The 18,899-nt window shown below is 36.3% G+C and overlaps 1 protein-coding gene across 2 annotated transcripts in view; it reads right to left on the bottom strand.

Annotated features, from left to right (window-relative positions):
* LOC135681867 (STE20-related kinase adapter protein alpha) overlaps window positions 1-18,286 on the bottom strand; it is a 31,486-nt gene extending 13,200 nt beyond the window's left edge. For both annotated transcript variants that reach the window (XR_016144667.1, XM_065196495.2), the window contains exons 1-12: window positions 16,233-18,286; window positions 13,939-14,081; window positions 13,225-13,346; window positions 9,579-9,687; window positions 8,599-8,722; window positions 7,296-7,467; window positions 6,475-6,579; window positions 5,784-5,984; window positions 4,625-4,662; window positions 3,935-3,977; window positions 2,918-3,002; window positions 437-533 (exon numbers count right to left, since the gene is read on the bottom strand). Coding sequence is in view for 1 of the 2 variants with exons in the window: in XM_065196495.2 (XP_065052567.2) it covers window positions 457-533; window positions 2,918-3,002; window positions 3,935-3,977; window positions 4,625-4,662; window positions 5,784-5,984; window positions 6,475-6,579; window positions 7,296-7,467; window positions 8,599-8,722; window positions 9,579-9,687; window positions 13,225-13,346; window positions 13,939-14,053 (1,191 nt within the window). In the remaining variant the exon portion in view is untranslated. The remainder of the gene's footprint in view (window positions 1-436; window positions 534-2,917; window positions 3,003-3,934; window positions 3,978-4,624; window positions 4,663-5,783; window positions 5,985-6,474; window positions 6,580-7,295; window positions 7,468-8,598; window positions 8,723-9,578; window positions 9,688-13,224; window positions 13,347-13,938; window positions 14,082-16,232) is intronic.
* Between the last annotated feature and the right edge of the window lie 613 nt (window positions 18,287-18,899).

Raw genomic sequence — 18,899 nt, 5'->3', positions numbered from 1 at the left:
TAAGAAAGCAATTTCCTCGCATCAAACAAAACAACAACTTGAAAGTTTTTAAAACGCATTCAAGACAAAAACTCTAAGATGTTAAGTATATAAATACAGACGTGGATCGGAAAAGGCCAGTCATAAACGCAAGCACGTGGCTTTAAAGATGCCTGTTTAGACCGTGTAGACTGTGTACAATCAGTGCCTGTGTAGACTGAAGGAGTTCGTTTCCTCCCATGGATTCCATTGCTTCTACTTTTTAAAAGGCAAGTGGCACAAATTGGCCAGTCTTTACTGCCATATGCTCGCGTTTTTGATTGGCTAAGAAGGAACTAAAACATTGAACAATTAACATTCTAAAATTCTAGGAACATATAGCGTCAGGAATTCATGGGTTTTTACAGCATACATTTACATAATTCGAGCGTTATTTTCAAAAGAAGAAACATCACACCTTAAAACATGGCAGATCTGTTAAAGGTCCCAATCTTCCTGGACGGACATACCTTCCATGACGTCAGAAAGTTCGGTATCCTGTATAATTGATGTGCCTACAAAGAATAATTTGGGAATTGAAGGAAGAAGAAGAAGATATCAAATCGAGCTTAACTACAGAAGATGGATAATTTCTTCCCCATCTGGAAGGATTATATTACTAACATGCAGCAAAGATAGGAGTTCTATACATGCTGTCAGATCATTCAGTAATGAAACTCAATGATAACATTGAACTAATGAAGAATTGACAAAAATTGCACAATATACTGATTCGAGTATGTTTTTCATACTTTTTCAGTAGCATTATATGCTTTCTAACATAGCAGCTGGGTGTATAGAGGCAAGAAGCATTTTCGAACGGAGCACAGGTAGGCAGAATAGAGCCGCTACGTGAACTGCAAATAGGCACTTTACAACTGTTTTCGAAACATGAGGTACGTTCCCTCTGTGCCCTTCCGGGTTTCTACATCTACGCCTGTTCTAAGACAATTACTCTCCATTCTCATCTTTCTTAGACATTCAAAGTAAAAGTTCCAGAGCCTCGGTAAAGAAGGGTCGTTGACTACTGTTCGGAAATTTCTTTCAATGAGGCGCTAGTACCCAAGGTAACTCTGCACGGCTGAAATGACTAGCTCTTTCTAAAACAAAGTTGTATCTAAAACAACTACAACTCGCCTTTTATACAATTCACATTCAGATGGGATAAAGGTTCTATTGATAACGCAATTTTGTTTGTAACAAAAGTCAGCAATTTTTTAACTCTGCCATTAGCTGTTAAGTATGATAACTGCTGTAGCCAAATAGGAGCCGTGAAAACAAAAGCTCCGTGCTTTTTCACCTGAAACTCTCAGCATTAGGTGCGTTGGATATGTGCCTTTTAATAAATATGATAAAACTACAAGAGTCAATAACTTCATTGTAATGCTCTAGGAACTAAGTTACGCAAGAAGAAGAAGGGAAGTCAAAGAGGTCAGCTCTGCCCCTCTGCACCTACACAAGTTTAAATGCGTTTTTTTCATTGCATTATTCAAATAATATCCTTTGACAAGCTATAGTCAGACTAGACCTAGTTTTTTATGCTCTTCTTTTTTTCAAGATACTTCTATAGGTAGAAATCAGGAAAATTTAATATTCATCTTATTCTTTACCTTTTACATGATACTCTTCCAGTTTTAAAAGGGAAAAAGAACAAAAAATGAACAAAATAAGAGGAAAAGATTCAGTTCTTCCAGAAGTTCATGCTTAAGGGTAGTGTTGCAATTTGCTTTATATTTGAATCGGCTTAAAACATAGATTTCGCCTGCTTTTTGAAAAGGGTATTCGTCTCTATATTTCTCGAATAATTTGGACTATTATTTCATAGCAGATTTGGAATTTGCCAATCATTTCCTCTTGCAGTTTCATATTTTAAAATCTGAGATCTCCTCGTAAACTTTCTTTCAAGACTAAGTAGGCACAATTCGTTACGAATCCTGTGTACCATCATCAAAGGGTCATATTTAGTTAACCCAACGAAATCAATCGTGTAGGTAGTATGTGATCCTTACTAGGGACAGACGCAATGAAGCACGCTGTCTTGTCTTCAGATTTACAAGGTGCAGAGTTTTGTTTCAGGGAGAGGGTCGCATAAAAATTTCAATGCAATGCCTGCAACAATCTTGCGTGAAAATAAACCCTTCTGTTTAAAAACTGTGAATGAATCTGATTGAATCTGAGTCTAAGGTGTGAGGATGGCTCGGTTTGAGACCCTGGCACGACCAAACATTCACCCAGAATGAGGACAGACTCACGCTCTCTGCAATGCCAGGCGTAGGAATCACGAGGTGTTATTACATCGAGAGGAAAAACCAGGACACTGCTCGATAAGCATAAGCTTCTCGGTGTCCTTGAAACTACCTTCAGATGCTTGTTAGCACATAGAAATAGAAAAATATAGAATCAACCATTTGACTGCGCTTAAACTTTCTGAAATTGTATCAAATATTGATGTAATTACAGGTGCGAGGATGGCGAAGCGGATCCAAGGGTTTGTGTTTCATGTCACTGCCATGAGTAAGCTTTCACTTAGAGTAATGGAGGACTGTGGGCTCTGTGAAATTCCGAGCGTAGGAATCACGAGGTGTGGTCAAATCGAGAGGAAGGACCATGGCACTGCTCGATAAGCACTCGCAGTGTCCATAAAAAATACCTTCAGAAGTTAGATAGTAACAAATATGAATAAAGATATATTTACGAAAAGAGGCAGGGGCGTAGCTAGGGGGTGTAGGGGGTGTGACAACCCCCAATTTTTCATGAGCTTGTCGATACATTTTTAATTGGCGCAAAATTTCTTTATCGGTAGATTTTACTACTCGTAACCCTCCACCCCCTAGTCTGGAAGTTCAAGCTACGCCACTGAAAAGAAGGTTTTTAGAAAAATAACAAAAAATTTATGTACCTTTTATTTTTGAAACATCAGCAATGGGGGATATTGGCCGAATCATGTGTGCGATGTGTAGAGATTCCTTGCTTTTCCTTTTTGCCTAAAAAGACAGTTCAATGGCAAATTATTTAGATGCAGAAAACGATTCACAAAAATGTACACTGCAGCATGTTTAAGAGAGGAGTAAATTAAAAACTTCTAAAATCCTTAAATGGATTAGCAAGACGAAACTTAAACTGGGTTTTCTACTTAAATGAAAGTGTACAACTTCACAAAACGATATAAATGTGGAAAGACATTTTTGAAAAATATTAATGTTGAACATAAAAAATATTTCAGACCAAAAGTCTTAGAAGAGGCCAGGCTGAATATTTTCTGTTTAATGTAAACTACAAGCACTCGAGTTGTCTCAAAAACAAAACATGGCTGCCAAAAAGCAAAATCTATATGATAGCACTTTATCCTAAAAACGTTTATGTGGTAAGTGTGTGGCAAGGATGCATATTTCCCTTGCAATCCAAGATTATTGCTCGAGGTTCTTGCCTTAAAACTTCGTTCTCCATTTGTCTATACAGGCATTTCAGATATGACGTTTCTGAAAGCAACATTTGTACTATGGCTCTGTTCCTTTGATATTCTTTCTCTATTTATCTAAACTCGCTTTTCAAAGAGCTTTGGCACTTTTGAGCGACGTTTTGTACAATGGCTCTTTGTCTTCAACTATTGTATTTTGCATACACTCTTTTCTGTTGTTTTTCCTGGCAACAGAATCTTGCTAAGAACACATAAAAGGTTATCGCAAGAAGATCGATCCACCTCGGGCATTCAAGTAGACCATTCTGCGCTTTATGTTGCAATAAAAGATAGGCTGTAAGCATTAAAATATCGTGGCCCAGGAAAGGCTAATGTTGTGTTTTTGAAATACAGGAGAAGATTGTCAGAAGTGTTTTTCGTTACGGACATAGACCGGACTGTTTAAATTATTCAGAATAAATTAAAATAATTAGAATATTTAAAACATAAGGATGTTACCTGTCTCAGAAATGAGGAAGACAGAAGATTCGCAGCAGTTGGCCTGAAATTGTAAAAAATAATGAAACATTTGGCAAAATAATGTACATATTGCTTATTCCTAGAGATAGTTCATCAATAATTCATCCATAAATATATAAAAATTTAAAAAAGTTCATCAATAAAAGAGTACGCAAAATTATGTTTTGATAAAGCGGAATCTTTTACTAGTTGGAAAAATTGCATGAATAAATTTTTTTCAAATAAATATATTAAAAACAAAATAAGTCTTTAGTTATTCTAAATTTATCTAAAACACTAAATATTGTTTTCCAATTACAGCTCTTGTCTTGGAAGACAAGAACTTTTAAGGATGCCATTAATTAGCTTTAATATACCAAAGCTTTGCAAATCCAAAGTTTGAAATTATTAGAACAACTGATGAAAAGGACAATCTGCTTGATACAGAAAAATACAGGCAAGATAAATCTATTCATGGCTCACACTCTGCTTGCAATTTTTACGAAGATTAACATCAGGAAAACCCGAAACGACAAGATGCAAATAAAGTGATGTTTGTGTGCTGATATTGTCCTGCAGTAAAATGTTTAGCAGGCAATTATCAATTTACGAGATCCCAAAAGCAGTATAAAGTCTAAATATTATTTCAATTGTAAAAAGAGGTTCTCGAAGAATTCAGCGCTTGCATACCTTTGAGATGGATTCCTATCCAGACAAAGCTCAACAAACTAAAATAAGGAAAACAGATTATATCTTAGAAAACAAAAAAATGCAAATTTAAGCTTATGTTCTAAATTCTTAGAATCCAAAGAAATTTATTTCATCCTTTGTGTAATCAAAATGAAAGATGTCCTGAAACTGAAACAAAAATATTGGCAAAATCTCAGAGTTTTCGTCACTTTGGTTTGGGGCGTTAAACAATCAATAGTGAAAAATCCTCTAGCATACAAATATTGAAAGATAATTGGTCAATCAGGGATTTGGGTGAAAAATTTGAAGTAGCAGTTTCCAGTTGGTATAAATTGTTTTATTCGTAACTGACAACTTAATTTTTTCGCTATTCATGTTCTCATCGAATAATCAAATCAGACCAGAAGTTGCTCCAGAGGAAAAAGTGTCACGAAATTCACTTGAAGCATTTGGCAAAATTAACTGTTCCACTAGGAGTCCCCAGGTGGGGGGGGGGGTGTCACCTGAACATGTTATATACGGGGGTCCATACGGAAATTATTGGTGAGAATTTTCTTTGTGATCAGATACTTTTGGGTACCTGATTTAACTATAAACCTTTTTTATACTTTTGGGTACCTAACTAACACATAACAATATTAAAAACAGGAAAAAAAGAACAGATGTGCTTAAACTGATTATTATAGAAAACACTTTAGATTAATATCACTAGTTGTCTCTTGTGTGCTCAACAACAAAATTTTGTATTTTTATATTTTCGGGTCTTATCAACACTTTCTAGCTGATAATTTTTGGCCTGTTCAATTTGTTTTTGATACTTTTGGGAGAACTTTGATAACTGCGGATGGAGCCCCCCCCCCCCCCCCTTCTAGCTTTGCAGCATTACAAGCGATATCGGTATTTTAACTAAATCTGCAACGCTGAAGATTAATATAAGCGTAAATAGTGTTTACAAAAAGTTTATGGAAAGCTCTTAAACATGGTTTTACGGCCGGTAATTTTATTCAGAAGATGAAAACAGCCGGTATTCTAGTGATCCCCCCCCCTCCGGGAGGCAGTTAATGAGCATGCGCAGTAGAGATTCCAGGTCACTAAACATAAGCATCGATTGCATAAGCAGGGAAGTGGATGGCAGAGATCGACAAAATGGTGGACCTACTTGTTGTAAAGATGTATCAAAGCGTCGTGACATTCCTTGCGGTGTTGACATTGATCGAAGCCGAAGTGGACTGGCTGGCTTGCGTTCTTTCTCGGGGAAGTTCAAATCTGAAACAGAATTTGACGGCTCTGTGGATTTACGTCTGCTAATGCTGCAATCAAGCGAGCTCGGGAGGCTGCCATGTAATTTTTGGAGGAATATCTAGAAACGGATATCACACAAAGGTTAAAATCTAAAAAAATATCTTTCAAAACACAAACTGAACTGACAAAAATACATTTCTTTTACCTATGAGCTATTTTTACTCCCAGTGAAAAGAGAAAATTGAAAGCGGATACATCAAAAAGTACTATTCTTAATATGACAACAAAATAAGAGAATAATGTACAAAATATTCAAGTTCATGTTATGAAATGGAAATAGCTGATAAAAGTTATCAGATTCATAGAATACATCTTGATATTATAGAGGCAGTATCGGTTTCAATTTAATACTATTTTGACATATTAAATCCAAATTCATAATTACATCATAATATCAAGATGATTTCATGAAATGCTTGAATTCATGAAAAATAAATCATTTTCGTTGATAACTTAGACAGTGGAGAGAAATCCATTTTCTTAGCAATTAAAAATGCATTTCTTTATATTTTTAACAAAAATTCATGAACCCTGGTAAAACATTTTACCTCAGTTGGGGACAGGCCAGAGAACGGTATTTTTCCAGTGGCAAGCTCTAACGCCAATATGCCGACGCTGTAAATATCTGACCTTTCTGAATATCCAACAAGATTCTGAAATGTTACAAGGAACATATCAAAGATCTTAAAGTGCTTTTTAAAAGACATGCAGATTGCCAGTGGCTCTCGAAAAAGCGACACATATTTCAAAATTAATATTCTACAAGTTGTTTAAATATCAAGACCTATATCGGTTAAGTATCAAAATCAATTCCCATAGGAGCAAAATTTAGAAGAAACTTTTGATTTAAACTGCGGAACAAGTCCCTTGAGATGTTAAAAATGCGTTTAGGCTATCGTTCTTTATTCGCTTGCTTGCACGTTTGTGATTTTGAAAAGGCGCTTTCATTTGAACAAAACACGGACCTTAAAATAAAAATATACAAAGCTAAAGTTTATCGAATGGAATTTTTTGCCCTTTCCCACCAGAGACTGGGTATCCTCCTTTTCTGTATCTTTGATTTTCCCTTATTTTTCCACAACCGTTGCATTTTTTCATTAACAGATTGCAATGTCATACATTATACAATTTTTCAAGCAAAAAATACGGTTTGTTAATAGTGCCTACATTCGGGTTGTTCTTAAAATATCATGCTTTTAGAACGACAAATCGCATGTTTAATTCATTTGCTTTGGGGCAAAGCGGATGGATGCTAAAATACTGTTAAACTGCTATCAAATGCATAAATTTTATATCAATCTACCATTTTGACTCAATGGAACCAGAAAAGGGCTTCAGTAGCTCGAGTCTGACTAAAATTTTAACCAACCTGATCGAGGACCTCGGGAGCAGTCCATGGCAAAACAGCCACTGCATGAGCTGGGAAATTATGCACGACTTTCAAACGATGGGAATTGCTCCACATCGGGTAACAATACCGCAAGCCAGACAGGCAAACATTGCCATCAGAACATAGAAGAACATGGCTAGCCTTGATTGCTCTGAGGAAAAACAACAATTGGGATGTTAAAAATAACAATAATCTATGTTTATGAAAAATTTATAAAAGCATGATCGGTCAGCTCAGAAGGAACAAAGCTAAAAAAGTATTTTATAAATAATCAGGTTAAAGTTTAATAGCTCATGAATATCTCGATTTTCATCTTGATAGATAGTCATTAACCGACGTTTATAATCTCTTGCAAAGTCAAATCAGAAATTTATAGAAACCATCAAGATTATGTAGAAAGAATGAATAAGCAACCCATACCGAAACAGCTACTAGATAGTGAATCAGAGAGGGGGAAGTGGAAAATGGGACGCCCAAAACTAAGATACACGGACCAGATAAAGAATGATCTGAAGAAATTTAATATCAACACAAACGTGTGGCAAGGATCTTCGTTTCACAGAGCAATGTGGAAGACACTGATAAGTAATGGAGCAACAGAGAGCAGTAAGGGAAAGAGACAAAGACGCGCACTCCACGATCAGAACTGCTCGACTATTGAGGATGTTTCAGTGTTTCTGTTCAGTAGCGAAGCTAAAGTCGGGGGAGAGGGTGAGGACCCAAGATTTGCATACAAAAGAGGTGTTGCTAAGTTGTGATTGTTGGCAACAATACAACAAACCCAAACAGGATCTTCAGACATTTTAGAAAACACAGATAATTTCTCAAGGCAGCACACATAATTGGAATGAATTTGTTTATCGCTATTAATATGTCTTTGAAATAGAAAACAATAGAGCAATAGAGGATTAACTTAGACCCCCTACTCGCCACCCCTGCTCCCCTCTTTAGCTACGCCCCTTTTTAGGCTTTTCTTAACCTTCTTCTCCTCTGTGTCATCTAACATTTGTGGTACTAAAGGGCTATTCGATTATCGATAAATAGAAAAGTAAGTAAAAGCCAGGGAAGACGACAATTATGGTGGTGTATGACAGGTCAGTGTATGACAAAAGAATGGCAAAAAAAAAATTGGTTAACAGAATACCAACCGATAAATCAAAAAAGACAATTAGCAAACTGACTGCCTGCAAACATTAACTTTGGTACACAAATCACTAAGTGAGGTGCAAGAAGGACAGCCTAAATCTAAACAGAACTAGTAAATAAAAGTCTTCTTCTGTACCTGTGGATATAACCAGCCGTGTGGAGGTAGTGTACCCCTTGTAATACGCTTCTGAGAATATACAGCACCGCAGTCTCTTGAAGTCCGTTTGGAAAGCCAGCTTGGATTATGTCAGAGCATGACCCTGTGTCGGAGAGAAATGGGATGTAAGCGTTTTGAAAAAGGCAAAAAGTGTTCAGTAGAGAAAGGCAATAGAGTTCTCAACTGATGACATCACAAAAATGTTTTTTAGAAATTCTGAATTTTGATCCCATTACCTGAAAGAGTATCGTGAAATACCTCTAAATGTCCAAAATATGCAAAATCAGTTTAAAGATGCTACGATTTGGCTGAGATAAGAACAGATGAACCCAAGCTCTTGACCCATCAAATCTTTGTATTTTGGTCTCTGTTCATAACTTTATGAACAGAGCGAAAATAAGTGTGATACGTTCGCAAATTTCAAGTTTTTTATTGGCTATCACACCCGGTTTCTGGCCAATTGACCTGATTTTTCATACTTGGAGGTATTACATTTATGTAATGTGATCAAAATTAAAAGATTCTAAACATGGTTTTTGTGATGTCACAAGAACTCTATCGGGTACAAAAGCTTGTCAGTGCTGGAAAATAAAAAACCAAGCTTCTGATGATGTTTTTGGAATCTTCAAATGTTAAATCTGACAATCATATCCCTAATATCTATCAATCAAATCTACAAATCTATTAAATATGTATCTTGGGCAGAACATATTGAGATTTTTCACACCCTACTCCCCCCCCTCTTCAGCTCAATGTATCTCTGTTACTAAAGGGCATACACACCCTACTCCCCCCCTCTTCAGCTCAATGTATCTCTGTTACTAAAGGGCATACACACCAAATTTGAGAGGGGGGAAGGGTGTAGAGGACTTAACATGCATGCTGCCGGCAGCGTGTTTGGGGGTCGGTCTCAACAGCGCTGTCTAAGATTTTAGCTATACAATTAGAAAACTTCTCACCATAATCAAAGAATGGGAAGACTGTCCATATCTCTCTGCTTTCCACAAATGAACAGTGATATGACAAAATCGAAGGATGCTGCAACTGACTTGAAAGCTGCATTTCATACTAAAGGAAAAAAGGAGTCAGGTAGTGTGAAATAAGCCTTGGTAAACTTGCAAAACACTTGAGTAGAAACAAATATTTTTACTTAACTGCACAACATACCAGGGCACAAGTACTTTACAAATCTTCGAAGTATTTTACTGCAATCCCCACCCCCCCCCCTCCCCCCTGTGCGCTTGATATTCCTCGATATATCTAAAGCATTTGATAGGGTATGGTATGATGGCCTGATTTTCAATCTATGTCGATATGGTGTTTTTTTGTCAGCTGCTTTCGCTATTTGAAAGCTTTTAGCTGATCGTAAGTTGGGTACTGTCCTAAATGGCAAATGTTCACAATGGGGTTAATGTCGCAGCTGTTGTTCCTCGAGGTTCAATCTTTTTACCTCTTTTCAATCACGTGTGCATAAATGATTTGACTGAAAATTTGAAGTGCAATGTTTAACTCCTCCTTGGCGATACATCATATTTTACTGTTGTTTACAATACCGTTGCAGCTTTCCTAGACATGAAAATCGTCAGGCCTTGGGCTGAGAACTGGCGCATGACTTTAATCCTGATTCAACTAAACAAGCGTAGACCATCTACAAATTCTATTTAACGATAGTCTTAAACACAAAGTTGATGAACACAAACAACTTGGGATTGTTCCAAATTCAAAATTGTCCATTGCTAGTCATAGCTTGCTTGAGCTTGGCGAATGCAGTCCACCAAGGGAACACGGGCCAACTGCTTGATGTTATCTGTTCATCTTTACTTTGGTCTTCCTCTGCTGCGCTTGCCCTCCAAGTATCCGAGCATTACTGTTTTCTCGAATGATGTTGTACTAGATGTCCAAAATATCACATTTGGTCATTCTGTTCTTGTCCTAGCAGGCTACGTGGATGTTTCAACTCTGCATGTATACTGGCGTTTGTTCTTCTTCTTCTTCCCAAGATATACCGAACATCAGGCCCGTAGACAGCTAAATTGGATTGGGGGGAGGGGGCATGGATAGAAATATAATTTTTTTCTATACCTGCCTTACGAAATACTGTCAGACCAAGCTGCGCTTATAATATCTTCAAACACAATCTTCGAACATTATTGGGGGGGGGATTGCCCCCCAGCGTCTACGAGCCTGCCGAGCATATGGCGTCATGCCCACATTTCAAAAGTGGCTATTCTATTTTATCACGCTGCTGAAGTGTCCAAGACTCGCAGCCGTATGTCACAACTGAGGAAACAAGTGCCTTCATCAATCTGAACTTTGTGTCCCGCCAGATGCCAGCTGTTGATCGACCAAGGCCCAGATTGAGTTTATTTTATTCGATGATAAAAAAATTATTGAAAGTGAACTCACATTACTGTCTTTTCACACCACATTCAATACGGCAAATATCTGCATAAATTTTTTGACCTTGATTAATTTCTCATCACAATTGTATTACCCCATTATCGATTTGCAATTGCTTTTCTGTTTGTTTATCGTTATTTCAATAACAAGATTCAAATAATTTGGTCAAAGGCATATCAAGCATTTCTTTAATTCTAGCAAAAATTTTCAGTAAAGTTTTCAAAAGGGTGGTAATTTTGTAGGCTAGGTAAATCTCCTAGAATGTGACATGTAGACATGCACGTACTAATGCAGGGCTAGTCTCACAAGGCCATATTTGAAAGTCATGTATAAATGAAACGATGGACTATAACGATGAAGGCAGGCCTGGCCGTAACACTTTTAACAGGGGAACAGTAAACAGCTCTCCTAGTAGTATTCAGGTGAGCTGTAAGAATTGAAACAAAGGAAAAATTGATTTCAAGGAGATTTGCACAATCTGGGTTGTCTAAAAGATGTTAACCGATGGCAGAACCACTTGTTTTAACAGTGTTTCTAGACCTACAAGATCGAGGAGGCTGTTCTCTTTGAGGGGCAGTTTTATTTCGTATGTTGGAAGGAACATGCTGTTTTATCCTATCCCCCAATCTTTGGGTTGTGCGCCCTACGTAGCCAGAATCACACTGGCACGTAAATTCATAAATGACGGAACTTTTTTGTTTGGTAGGAACGCAATCCTTTTGAATGGATGGAAGGGCTCTCCTAGTGCTGTAAACAATCCGAGGATTGACAGCAAAGAAACGATTGGTTATGGCTTGCCTAATCTGACTCTCGAATCGCAAGGAAGTGTTACCAATCCATGGTAGTTTCAAATAAACTGGGCACTTTTGCGGACCAAACTTTTGAACAGCCGAAAAACTTGCGATCTTCTCCTTAGTATAAGATAAAATGACGTCTTCTGGATAGCCGTTGTCCAGGAAGATCGTTTTGAGTTTTTCCAGTTCGGCGTGCAGTTTAGATTTTGAGCAGATCATAAGTGCCCTATGTACTAATATTTTGACAAGGTTGACTTTGCGTTGTTTAGGGCAAAATGAATTCCAGCGTATGTACTGACCGGTAAAAGTAGACTTACGATATACACTGGTAAGAAATCCAGTGTTAGACTTTTCGACCAGAACATCTAAAAATGGCAAGGAATCATTTTCTTCCTTTTAAAACGTAAACTGGAGGGCTGGGTGTAGGCTATGTAGGTGTTTTAGAAAAATATCACACTCAGCCTCTGTTTTGAAAATGGTATATGTGTCATCCACATACCGAAAATAGACACCTGGCTTTTGGTCGTAGTCGAACAAACGCTCTTCATGAAGCCAACAAAGATATTGGCCAAGGCAGGTCCCAGAGGGCTACCCATAGCGACACCATCCTTTTGTTGGTACATTTCATTGTTAAAGCTGCATTCAACTGAACGTGTTGCAGTTTCCATCAGTTCAATGAATACTTCCTCTGGGAATGGTGGGCTATTATGCTCGCTCCGGTACAAAGCATCGGCGCATATTTTGATGGTCTCACTCAAAGGAACATTTGTGAAAAGACTATTAATGTTGAAAGAACACAAGAGAGATGTTTCGTTTTCGATGTTCAAGTTTTGCATGAACTCAGCGAACGTAAAAGAATCCTTGATGCAATGTTTTGAATATTTTTGAAGAACAGGGTCCAAAACTTCAGAAAGCCACTTAGCCAGTTCGTGTTGTGCTGAGCCAATCATAGACAAGATAGGTCTAAGTGGGACGTTCGGCTTGTGCATTTTAGGGAGGCCATTTCAAGGAGAGCAAATTTGCTTTTTAGAACAATTTAGGAGAGCAATCTCTAGCTCCCCTCCAGCGTTTGAGCAGAGCCTGGAGGGGAGCAAGAGCTATGGCTCTCCTAAAATGGCCAGGCCTGTGGAGGGTTTAGCAAGTGGATGATATTTCTCATCAAATAATGATTGCAGGCAAGTCAAATTCAGTTAAATCTCTGTCATTGGTAGGAGAGTCCCCTTTGTTTTGGTTTTGGATATAACATTAAACATTATGCCAATGCATTTTTTAAAAAAATAAAAAAACAGATTTTCTTGATGGATGCCAGGGCAAGGTTGTAAAGAATCTTGAGCTGGCATTTATTTAACAAGAGAAAAAAATCGATTTCTGAGCAATAACATCAAAAAATAAATAATCTAAAACAAGTTACCTGAAAATTCTCTAAGTCATCATATTCTAATTTATCCAGCTTTGTTTTTCGCAAAAGCACAATGGCTCCTGATGGCTTGTGATCTGCAATCCATAACTTTGACAAGCCATATGTCCCCTCACCTTAAAATAAACAGTTTAAGTTCTGAGTCTACTGAAGTAAGGCTTTCTACATAAAGTGCAATGTTATCAGATTTTATGCAGTGATTCAAAAGAACTTGTTTTTGCGGGCTATGGTTCTGAGAAAAGTAGCTTTCAATTGTATGCACAAAAACCAGTAGGTAAAGGGCAGAATTATTTTCAACAATGAAGGATGTTTCCATCAACCTCAAAAATTCTGCACTCTTAGTATCTGCAATTTATCAATATATTTAATGATTTCATATGACTTTTTGGTTTTTTTCTTCAGCTTGAAAGGTCTATTTCCAAGATCTAAATCATCACAGAGGAAACTTTAGCGGATGGCACTTTTCTCTAATCTTTCATCACTTTGCTGATAGTTTCCAGCAATTTTTCACAAAGCTTATATTTGTTCAGGCAATGAACTTTAGAGAACTCTAGGTATTTGTACCATGCTTAATAGCAAGCAAAGACAATAGGTAGATTAATATTGTACTTTTTTCTTTTTATGTATATAAATAGTTGGTATAAATTAGTTTTACATATTTTTACATAAATTAGTTGGTATAATATTATTATCTGAAAACATGCTTACCGAGAAATTGTCTACAATCAAAATGCTCTTTGTTGGGTTCAAACCTAGGTGTAACTTCACCAGGCATCAAATCCAGCATGGTACTGCTATGTGTCTTTCCCTTTTCTGCTTGCATTTTTACAAACTGATTTGTGTTGAACCCTCTAAAAAAATCAAAATATAACATAAAATATTCAGGTCAACCGAAAGCATGAAACGCCAGATTGAAATTTAGTATATATAATTGTAATTCTGTAGAGAAGAGGGCTACTGCCAGCAGGTCTTTTAGATTTTAGCAGCTATTTGATGTTGAAAGAGAGAGTTGGAGAAATTTGGAAAATTTGTGGGAAATTGTGGGAAAAGGGGACTAAAGGAAATGAATTTAACATTGCCCTACACCTCTATCTTTGTTACCAGGTGCAAAGGAATAACTTGTGGTCTATTTTCTCTGGGTTAACACATTAACATCAAAATCAGCATATAAACCACAAAGTTTCCCCCTGTTTTTCCCCCCAATATCAGAAGTGCAGTCAATTTGTGGGGTACATCTTTCCCAAAGAGCAACTGTTATAACAAATAAATTTCATTTTGTTTTAGGTAAATTGTAATGATTAAAATAAACAACAAGCATCATTGAGGCACCCCTCGCAAAAAACCCCCTTCTCTAAAAACCTCCCAAGAAAAATCCAAAGGCTTCATAAGCACTCTTTCTAATGTTAAAGTAGTGTCACATTTTATTTATCATTAAACAAGTTAAATTTTATATTGTAGTTTTTTTAAATTGATTACCTTTCCTTATTTTGCATAATTAGAAGCTGTTAGAAATATTGTTTAAAATATACGTGACACAAACCCAGTTCTTAAAACTGCCTGGATGACCACCCAAATACTTTAGAGGACAATGGTCTTTTGTTCTAAAACAATGGGAAATGTGACATCATTTTATTAAAACAATAGGCTTGCCCCCCAATATTTGACCAAGTGTCTGCCTCTTCTGGGTGATCAACAATGTTGTTAATTTGTTTTAAAAATGAAACTACCCCATGAAATGTATAATTATTGTCTCCCAAAATAAATGTAATTTTAACAGAAATTTGGAAAATAAGATACTAGAGAAAAATATTTTAACTGGGAAGATTTTCTTTGTTGAAAGGACAGCTTGTTTATTCTTCATTAATTCAACAGAGTTCCATATTTTGGTTGTGATAAATTTTATAATGAGAAACAAAATTTTTTCCCTGGTTTTGCAAGGTTTGAAATTAAATGGTCTGGCCTGTGTAGGGAAGGCAACAAGAGTTTTTATGTTACTTTCATGAGGCTCATTTTTTTTCATAAAGGTCACATATTTAGGCAGAAAATTTGTTCACAAAAAACAGTGTAGCCAAAATTAAGGAGGCAAATGTGTTTCTATGTATCCCATCTAATTTTAGAGAAAGCCATTCAGAGTCTTGTGTATTTCATTACAAAAAAAGCTTTGGCACAACCAGACTAAAGTTTTAGTGTTTTTTGTCACAAGCATTCTTATTTAGGTTATAGGACAACAAAAAAATTTTAAATTCTTGACCTGTTCTACTGTTGTTGATATGTTTGCTTAATGTTTCGTGGTGGTGTTTGCATGGTATGGTAAAATATGGCAAATCATATCTCTTGTTAATGCTGGCAAATCATGCAATTACTACTTTTAATCATGGTCATGGGCAGTATTCTATATTCAGAGCAATTTCCATATAATTTCAGTTTTTAACTTGTCTCAACCTCAGGTAGAAAGAATGACTTAAACAGTTTAGGATAATAATTTTTAAAAAGTGATACATAGAAAATAGTTATTGAGCTTGGAGATTGTATAAAAATATTTCAATTATTTAGGGTAAAAAATATGGTATTGTCGAACATAGCTCAGTCAAATCTTTATCAAAATGTTTATCAAACATGACTCAGTCAAATCTTCATTTCAGTGGAATGTCAATTACCACAATATTTTTATGTATAAATATATGCTTTTTAGCATGGTACTCATACTGAAATAATAGCAATTTTGCAAGCATCCTCTTTTAACCAGTGCTGGTGTCATGGTGATGATATTGATATCAAAATTTTAGTTCTCAAAATTACACTTGCCAGCTTTTCAACCAAACATATTGTTTAATGACCACCGATTCTTTTCGTTTACATAATACCAACTCTCTTTGATTTTACTAATGCTGCAGTTCAGATAAAGCACTGTGCAGCCTTGGATTCTTTTTAATGGTTTTAAGAGTGGCCTAAACCAAAGAGTGTATGTTTATTAACGTCTGGTCGAGTCGAGTATAACTTACCAGTGATACTTCCTTTACTCTGCACTTTGACACCTGTTCACAGTCATCATGGACGAATAAAAGTTATGCTTAGTTTAACCTTGAATAACTGTTAAGTAAGAAGACATAACAAAGTATCTGTTGTCAAAAATTCACCAATTTATTCGCAGTTTCTTCCTCACCCCATCCTCTCAATATTTACAAGTTAACTTAAGGTGGCGTTACTATACAACCTAAGGTGGTACTGATATGCTCCTCCTCAGCATGATCCCAACAATGAGGTGTTCACCCCCTCGGGTGTTCACCACGCTAGGTGTTCACCACGCTAGGTGTTCACCTCATTGGTGCCCCTCAAATTTGTCCAGCTTCCCTTTCACTAATTGTAATTGAAACTCTTGAATAAATGTGTTAAATGTGGGAACCCCGTTTTCCTTCAAGAATGAAATCGTAATGGATGTGTTGTTAATATTTTTATAAGTGATGTACTTGTGCGCTTCAAAGGACTTGGTTATTTACCAATTTTCGGGGATTTGCCACAATGAAGATTGCATTCGGCTTTTATAAATTGCAGCAGAGAAATGTCTAGGTTTAGCAATATATAAGAGTTATATTTGGTCATGGCGGTTACTGAGGTAGCAAAAATCGAAGAAACGTGTTAGTCAAAAACCATAATCTAGCTGCCTTGCATAAAAACTATAAATTAGGAAAGAATCCGGGTTACAGATTCAATTCTGCTACTAGCCATGTAGATTTTTTCCCAACAGCTCAGTGTCGACGTTATATATGGCTTAAAATAAGAGACGACTTAGATAGCCAGGTGCATCTGATTTCATAGCAATATGGCTTTTGTTTCAGATGTGACGACTGAGAGAGATCAGGAGGGATGGAAAAACCCGGAGTAGAGCTTAATATTAACTGCTATTTTTTCGGGAAAATTATCAATCTTGATAGAAAAATAACAGAGCAGTATATTTATTGTATCTAAGCGTTTCATTTTGAAAGAAATAACATAAAGCTCAACATGACGATTTCTTCTGGCTTTTGTAGTTTAGCAAGGGAAATTATTTCTTTCAATAGAGTTTGTTATAACACCCTTTTGTTTAGTTTCAGCAGTTACTCTATCTAGTTTGCCATGTTTTCTATTATTCTAGTTTGGTCTGATGTTAGTCTTTTTATTGTTTGATGAGTTTGATATGATGAAACACGTGGATAATTATTTCTTAGTTTTTTTTCAATTAGGGTTTTAAGGGCTTTATGTTGGATAAAAATCGAAGGTAATAGAACTATTTTAGCAACAACCGTTAGCAGAGTAAAGAATAACCTAAGAAAATTTTTTTACGTAGGTAGCTAAATTCCAGTCCCCCAGCCTCCATGGATTTTGTTAGGGTTGAAAGTGTTGATTGAGATTTTGGGGTAATAGAAGTGGGGGTTTTGCAAGTTTCGTGCCTCGATCTCTTTCTCTTGATCGTCTGTATCCGTTATCTTCTTCAGGATGTAAAGTATTCCTTATAAACTGTGATCAAAGGAAAACGATTCATTTATGCAAAGGTTTTCCTTAATCACCATGCCTAAATTATTGAGCACGATGTCCCAATGATAGGCAAGAATGTAAAGAGCAAGCCACGGTAAACTTCTCGGCAAGCCAAAGGGATACCAAAGTAGACATTCCTCAGTACATGCGAAAAAGAAGCCACCAAAGAAAAGCCAAAGCGAGGCAAGAGATAGTAACTCTCGTTCTTTCCGCAAAAGCAAGTTATTAATAACCGAAAAACGAATCTCGTTCTTCTCTAAGGACTTGCATAATCCAAATTCATGGTGCGATCCCCATTGGCGATATGATTAGATAAGAAGGAAAACAGCAAATAGTGACAGTTTAAGTAATTCGTTTTATTTCAGAGATGAGTTACGTATTGAAAGATGAAATAATTATTACTAACTAATGACAAATAATATTAGTGATAAATAATATCTTTGTATTGGTCTAAGCAACAGGAGAACACTTTTTATGGCTCAATAAATATTTTCAATAGCGATGGAAACATCTTTACACAGCTTGATTTAGAATTCAAAAATAGCATTAGGTTAACTCCTTATTTTTGCATGAGGTGTCATCGAAACTTTGTATTGTTTGCATTTAAGGTACCAATGCCAGGCTACACACGTTTTCGTTTCTTTAAGTTTGATCTCAAAGCATGGAATCTTGAGCATGTCGAAATAAATACTTTTTATGTCCTTTGATGACACCGAGTTATCTCTATGTAGACAGTCACGAAATTTGTCGTCACATGCGCAGGAGCTGATGGTAAATAGCCGCCAATTGAACAAATCATATCGATTGTTCCAGCGTGGAATGTAATGGGGGCAGGAGTCGTGTTCTTTGCAACATTCGTCTGTCCGTGATATGTTTTTTGCAGAATGGCTTGTTTCTTCTCTTTCTCCAATACCGCACCATTGTGTGCCTAAAAGAAAAGGTTGTGCCAATTGCAGCTCTGCTCTTACTGCTAACATGATAATGCCTAAATTTTATTGATTATATCATTAGAGTTAAATATATCAAATATTTGTTTACATATTATAAATTAACTTAGATCAACTTACTCTGTATATTTTTTACTCGATGTAAAATAAATTGACATTAAAAACAGACAAAAAACAAACAAACAAACAAGCAAAGTCGTATTGTCAAAT

This window comes from Rhopilema esculentum, chromosome 16 (genome assembly GCF_057945365.1).
Source record: "Rhopilema esculentum isolate cy_ngs chromosome 16, ASM5794536v1, whole genome shotgun sequence".
In the NCBI taxonomy this organism is placed as follows: Eukaryota; Metazoa; Cnidaria; class Scyphozoa; order Rhizostomeae; family Rhizostomatidae; genus Rhopilema; species Rhopilema esculentum.
The sequence above is the reverse complement of the archived record's forward strand: the minus strand, read 5'-3'. Positions and strand labels throughout refer to the sequence as shown.